Source organism: Nansenia antarctica (genome assembly GCF_963989245.1).
Source record: "Nansenia antarctica genome assembly, chromosome: 6".
NCBI lineage: Eukaryota > Metazoa > Chordata > Actinopteri > Argentiniformes > Microstomatidae > Nansenia > Nansenia antarctica.
The window spans coordinates 60488961-60496460 of record NC_137676.1 but is presented as its reverse complement, the minus strand read 5'-3'; the positions used below and the strand labels follow the sequence as shown (position 1 = coordinate 60496460).

Below are 7500 nucleotides of genomic sequence, written 5' to 3'. Positions count from 1 at the left end.
TGTCTACAACCACTCCAGCTCGGAGATCACCTCCCTCTACTACGACCTGCAGGGCCACCTGTTCGCCATGGAGATCAGCAGCGGCGAGGAGTTCTACATCGCCTGCGACAACACGGGAACGCCGCTGGCCGTGTTCAGCAGCAACGGCCTCCTGCTGAAGCAGGTCCAGTACACGGCCTACGGGGAGGTCTACTTCGACTCCAACCCGGACTTTGTCCTGGTCATCGGCTTCCACGGCGGCCTCTACGACCCGCTGACGCGCCTGCTGCACTTCGGGGACCGGGACTACGACATCCCCGTAGGGAGGTGGACCACCCCGGACATCGGCACCTGGACCAGAGTAGGGAAGGATCCGGCGCCGTTCAACCTGTACATGTTCCGGAAGAACAACCCCGTCAGCAAAGTACACGAGGTCAAGGAATATGTCACAGGTGAGACACACAATGATGACTTGATAATAATTTGTATTTTGGCAAAGAAAATGTGCATGTCAAGAGTGCTTAACATTGTATAGGGCACCACCGAAATTCAATGACACAATCTGTGGTTTATCCTGCTGTTCAGTGGTCATTTCAGTGTATGATACTGTACATACTCATTGACTATATGATCATGACATGGCATTGTGATATGTACCTCGCAGTGGAACGGCATTAACAGTTCTTCTCTCTGTTATGGTCACAGACGTTAACATCTGGCTGGTGACGTTTGGCTTCCACCTACACAACGCCATCCCAGGTTTCCCCATCCCGAAATTCGACCTCACCCAGCCCTCCCTGGAGATGAAGAAGAGCCAGCTGTGGGACGACCTGCCGGTACGTATCCCTCCGCCTACCTCTAGTTTATTTACCTTATAAGGGAAGACCTGCCAGTACATATTCCTCCACCTAGCACTAGTTTATTTACCTTATAAGGTCAGATCTGCCAGTAGTCCCTCCACCTAGCTCAAGTTATTTCTTTGTTTTTCATCTTCACTCTGTGTATCCCTCCGCCTGCCGCAAGTTTATTTAACTATAAGAGGCACCCTGCCAGGAGGTATCCCTCCACCCACTCCCAGTATATTTACCCGGTCTCCACATTTCGTTTGCCTTATTTGTTTAATTCGAGCTCCGCTCTCATTTCCTCTCTGTGGCTGAGGGGAGAAATGACCCATGCCAGGAAGATGAACCATGTGGATTTAGCATTTGAAGATGCTCCATAAAGAGAGACAGACTTCAGGGTGGTCCATAGTTCAGGCGCTTCACACGCAGAGAAAACTAATTATCGCAAGCTGAACCACTTGCTCTGGCTTTCTCTTAAAATAAGGCATTACTCACACTCATTTGAAGGGGTAATGAGTCCCTCTTTGGTTTAATTAGATTACTGTGATTGTCCCCTCTCTGTGTGAAATTAGAAAGCTATGCTTTTTGGTCTGGAAACCCCTCACCCCCCCATTTTGGTGTTTCCTAAAATTAGCACTATATTTGTGATAAACAAGTTAATAGTTCTGCTATCATTCCTAAGTGTTTTGACTTTGAAGTGGGACAGAAAGTGGGTCAGTCATTGAACGAAGTGAGTCATTGTGACTGATGTCGATCACAGACAGTCTGGGATTCGTTCTGTGTGAACATATTTGAGTTAACACAGAAGTGACACCCAACAGGTTGTACAAACTGTTAGAGCAGTAGGCATTAGTGGTATACAGTTAGCATGATATATTATGACGATATATATCCCTGTAATTACAGTATACAATCACATAGAGACAACTTTAGCATATCCCTAACAATTTCAATGCTATATGGCCATAAAATGGGACATTCATTTGAAAACGGGAATCTGTGAATACCATCACCTCCCTCCCCATCCCCTAATAATAATAATATCTTAGATTTATATAGCGCCTTTCTCAGACCCAAGGACGCTTAAATCCCCATCCCCTCCCTCCCCATCATCCCACTCTCACCATGTCCATTAACTGTTGATTAGAACAGATTGTAGGTTGAGAGGGTCACCTCCAACACAGCAGGTTTAACTTCTGACGTCTGCAATCGTTATCCCTCTCTTTTCTTTACTCTGCAGTCCATCTCCGGAGTCCAACAGGAAGTGACCCGTCTGGCCAAGTCCTTCCTGTCCTTCGAGAGGATGCCGGAGATCCAGATGAGCCGCCGGCGCGTCACGCGGGAGAAGCCGTGGCTGTGGTTCGCCACCGCCCGGTCCCTGGTCGGCAAGGGCGTGATGCTCGCCATCAACCAGGGCCGCGTCATCACCAACGCCCTCAACATCGCCAACGAGGACTGCATCAAGGTGGCGGCCGTCCTCAACAACGCCTTCTACCTGGAGGACCTGCACTTCACCGTGGAGGGCCGCGACACCCACTACTTCATCAAGACCTCGCTGCCTGAGAACGACCTGGGCGCCCTGCGGCTCAGCAGCGGACGCAAGTCCCTGGAGAACGGCGTCAACGTCACCGTGTCCCAGTCCACTGCCGTGGTCAACGGCAGGACTCGCAGGTTCGCCGACGTGGAGCTGCAGTACGGTGCGCTGGCGCTGCAAGTGCGCTACGGCACGACCCTGGACGAGGAGAAGGCCCGCGTGCTGGAGCACGCCCGCCAGAGGGCGCTGGGGAGCGCCTGGGCGAGGGAGCAGCAGCGGGTGCGCGACGGGGAGGAGGGGGTGCGCCTGTGGACGGAGGGGGAGAAGAGGCAGCTGCTGAGCGGGGGGAAGGTGCTCGGCTACGACGGTTACTACGTCCTCTCTATTGAGCAGTACCCCGAGCTAGCCGACAGCGCTAACAACATCCAGTTCCTGAGGCAGAGCGAGATAGGGAAGAGGTAACAGACTGATCAGCACTGGCCGCCAAAGAGACTGCCGTCCTCTCCCCTCTCCCCGTCCTCCCCCCTCTACACCCACGACCCCGGCTTCCCCTTCACTCTGGAGGGGGAACATCCAGGCTAGTGCTGCGTATAGCGCCGCCTAGCTGTAACACATTAAAATGTAGAAATATCCAAACTGACCTACCGCCGTAGGCCTGAGAAACCAAGACTCTGACGCTTGTCTGTGCTCTACAGCGTTGAATGGACCGTGGACAGAGAGGAAGTTCTCTCTCAAAGAGAGGAAGTCAAAGACTCTCGGTTTGTAAAAGGAAAAAAAAAGGTTTTGTTGCATTTGTTTTTTTTTTATATATATATAAACTTCCTGAATTGCTTCAGAAAACAGAAAAAGGAAGAAAAATAATGTGTTTACATACTGTACGCATACCACTACACCTGGCTGGACTAATATGTATGAAGCCTCTTGGTTTCTTCCAAGGCGATGTCTATAATCAAGTTTTTCCTCCTGACGACCTTGGCCTTTGCTTATTGATAAAGGTAGTCTTGCTCGCAGTAGAATCATGTGTCGTCACGGTGACGAGGCAGATGTAGGGGATGTTCGTGTGAGTTTAAACTACTTTCTTCTCCCGCTTTGCTTTCTAAAATGGACTCTGCCACCAGTGACTATACCAGTACTGGATCACAGTGGACATTTCCTGGGTGACTAAGGGATCCAGGGGTCGATGTGTGTACGTGGAAACTCGGAGCGGAGGAAGTTAATCATTAAGGGAGAAATGAAACAAATGGAAAGAATCGTGTCCAACCAATCTTTTGAAAACAATGTGAGACAGTATAGTATGTTTATGGATTTTTTTAAGATAAAAAAGATTCCACTTATCCGTACATCAATATTAGTCTCAGAGAAAGTAATTTATGTACAGTGTTTATACATAAAAAATAAAATCTTAAAAAATATTGAGAATTTTCCTCGTCATGCATTACTGTTTATATTCTTCATAAGTTTTAAATATTTTATCCTATTAGAATTTATGGTAATGCTTATTGAAATAAAGGAAAAGTCTACCGTACTGTATCATTGATTTCTGCATTGAGAATATTCAAGTAGTTAGTTCGGTTCTGGATTTCATTGAATGGATTTCCCTGAGATCTGAGACACGCTTTTACTGTGGCACTTATATTTTTTACTAGAAAAGTGTCCGTTAAATGGTTGATGTCAGACAAACCATTTGTCTTAGCTAACTCTAGGCTACTTAGTCCTTGGGCCAAACCCCCAAATTGAACATTTCACTACCAAATTCTGGGCAAATCCTAGATGTGATTTTCTTATTCCTATACATCCCTAGATTATGTTTTGATATGATAGACCTTTTGGATTGGCAGCTTATTAGTAGTTATCACCTCGTAAAGGTACGGAGTGCTTTTTTCAAAACCGGAGTTTTGCCTAGAAAAGTCCCCTGCCATATCCTGCTCCCCTTCGCATGATTCGCGCCTAGCTGTGCTGTGATTGTGATAGAGACATGAGCCCTTTCATGTTCTTTATGCGCCTGAGTCTCCTAAACACGTAGAGACCAACCCCGAGTCGATCAATGATTCCTACGATGAGCTATGGTAACTTTACCGCACCTACCCCCTACCGATGAATGCCTAATTTGTGCGGTTTTCCGGAGGTATTGTGCGGTAGGTGCGGGAAAGTTACCATAGCTCAGCGTAGGAAGCTCTGATCGACTCGGGGTTGGTCTCTACTTGTTCAGGAGACCCAGGCGCATAAAGCTAACCTGGCTCATGTCTCTATCACAAGCACAGCCCGAGCTATGCGCGACTGACGCGAATCGGAGCAGAATATGGCCGGGGACTTTTTGATGGGTAAAACATTTTACCTAATAGATCTCACCATGAAACTTCCCCAGTTGATTACTTACATTGAGACAATAATTTTTTGTATTACAAGTTTTCAAAAATGTTCTGTTTAAATATGCAAATGATGTATTATCTACTTAAAATATGAGTTTATTTGCATATCTTTAAAGAACATTTGGACCACAGATTGGATAAAGACAGTAATTAATTACTATACATCCCTAGATTATTATTTGATGTGATAGACCTTGTTGGACCTTGTTGTTAGTAGTTTAATACCTTATCCCCTCTTAAAGTATGGACTGCTGTCATTTAAAATGTGTGTTAGCCTACGTTCTGTACGGGAGTGGACCCGAATGCAGTGCGGAGGCAGATGAACAGTTACATTTATTTAGCCCACAAGGCAGTGAAAGCTGTAGGTGTATGGAGTCCGGTGGTAGGTGTGGTCCAAAATTGGGAGATGTTTTCTGATTTCTGCCGCCCTCAACAAAGTTCTCCATAAGTCCAGGTTTTGGGGTGACACCAGGTTTGAGTTGGAGTCATCATCAGAGCAGTGGATGATGCTGTCCATCATCAGAGCAGTGGATGATGCTGTCCATGATCAGAGCAGTGGGTGATACTGTCCATGATCAGAGCAGTGGGTGATGCTGTCCATGATCAGAGCAGTGGATGATGCTGTCCATGACAGAGCAGTGGATGATGCTGTCCATGATCAGAGCAGTGGATGATGCTGTCCATGATCAGAGCAGTGGATGATGCTGTCCATGACAGAGCAGTGGATGATGCTGTCCATGATCAGAGCAGTGGATGATGCTGTCCATCATCAGAGTAGTGGATGATGCTGTCCATGATCAGAGCAGTGGATGATGCTGTCCATGATCAGAGCAGTGGATGATGCTGTCCATCATCAGAGCAGTGGATGATGCTGTCCATGCCGCTTTCTTGGCAGGTTGCTGCTGCATTCACCTGAAGTTGGATCCATCATTAGACTTACACTTACTGCTGATGATGTGGGTCTCTGAAATAGAGGAATACATCTAGTTTGACATTAAATTACCAACCTTATTCTAAACTAAAATATTGTCAGGGTGCAGTAATTGGGGCAGATCTCATTACAACTTAGAGGGGCTACAAACAAGGAATCTTCTGTAAATTTAATGTAAATTAAGTTACATTAATATTACTACAATATAAAACCCTGTCTCAAGCCTGGGTACACAACAGGCTACTTTGCTAGTTTAGCTAGCTAACTAAAGTGTTATTAACTATAAATAATAATAATGCATTTTATTTGTATTGCACTTTTCATTCAAAAGAATCTCAGAGTGCTACAGAGTAAAAAAAACTAAAACATAATAAGTTAAAAACATAGTAAAACAACTCAAAATAAATCACAAAAATGAACACAGTTCAACAGTCAAAGGCCTGTCTTAAAAGAGTCCAGGCTCTGTACTGCCCATAGCTGGCTAGGAAGGCTGTTCCACAGGCTCTGTACTGCCCTTAGCTGGCTAGGAAGGCTGTTGCACAGGCTCTGTACTGCCCTTAGCTGGCTAGGAAGGCTGTTCCACAGGCTCTGTACTGCCCTTAGCTGGCTAGGAAGGCTGTTCCACAGGCTCTGTACTGCCCTTAGCTGGCTAGGAAGGCTGTTGCACAGGCTCTGTACTGCCCTTAGCTGGCTAGGAAGGCTGTTCCACAGGCACGGCGGAGCCGAACAGAAGGCTCGGTCCCCCATGGTGCGGAGCCTGGTATTGGGGACCTGGAGGAGCAAACTGTTTGAAGACCTGAGGGTGCGGGTGGAGGTTTGTGGAGTGATGAGTTCTTGTAGATAGGGAGGTGCGTGTCCGTTGATGCATTTGTGGGTGAGAAGAAGGACTTTGTAGTCAACCCTGAATGAGACAGGGAGCCAGTGTAGTGAGTGTAGAACAGGGGTTATGTGCTTGTATTTGTGGACTCTCATCAGGATCCTGGCAGCGCTGTTCTGGATGTATGGCAGCTTCTGTATGCTTTTGCCAGGAATCCCGATGAAGAGCGGATTGCAGTAGTCAAAGGCATGGACAAGTTCTCTGCATCTGACAGGGTTAGAGTGGGACGGAGTTTGGAAATATTTCTGAGATGATAGAAGGAGGTTTTGCACAGGTGTTTTATATGGTCACTGAAGGTCAGGTGAGGGTCAAACCTAACCCCCAGATTTGAAACTGAGGAGGAGAAGAGGATGACTTGACCCTCGAAGGTGAGCTGTGATATGGGCGAAGACTGAACCTGGTGTGGGGTGCCAACAAGACGAGCTTCGGATTTGTTACTGTTTAACTGAAGGAAGTTGTTGTTCATCCATGCCTTTATCTCCTCAAGACAGGTGGTGAGACATGACATGGCTGCAGAGGGGCTTGGGGTAGTTTTAATGTAGAGCTGTGTGTCATCAGCATAACAATGGAAAGACATCCCATATCTGGTGATGACACGACCGAGGGGGAGCATGTAGGTGATGAAGAGGATGGGGCCGAGAACCGACCCCTGTGGAACACCACAGGTAACAGGGAGAAGTCTGGACTTGCATCCTCCCAGTGAGACGTATTCAGTCCTGCCAGAGAGATAGGACTGAAACCACTTCAGTGCAGAGTCTGAGAGTCCAATGGTGGTGTGGAGGCGCTCTAGGAGGATAGTGTGATCCACCATGTCAAATGCTGCTGTCAGGTCCAGGAGGATGTCATTAGCAGTTCATTCGTCACCCTTAGCATAGCCGTTTCTGTACTGTGGGCTGAGCGAAAGCCTGACTGAAATCTTTCAAACAGGTTGTTGTGTTTGAGGTGATCCTGGAGTTGGGAAGCAACTT

General features: G+C 47.1%; 1 protein-coding gene across 1 annotated transcript in view; it reads left to right on the top strand.

Moving 5' to 3' along the window:
• The window catches only part of tenm3 (teneurin transmembrane protein 3), a gene marked incomplete at both ends in the record, with an annotated part of 153966 nt that extends 151149 nt beyond the window's left edge, over positions 1-2817 (top strand). Inside the window, 3 exon segments of the mRNA XM_080533185.1 lie at positions 1-431; positions 685-815; positions 2062-2817. The exon segment at positions 1-431 is cut by the window's left edge and continues 1181 nt beyond it. Of these exon segments, the coding sequence (XP_080389311.1) occupies positions 1-431; positions 685-815; positions 2062-2817 (1318 nt within the window).
• Between the last annotated feature and the right edge of the window lie 4683 nt (positions 2818-7500).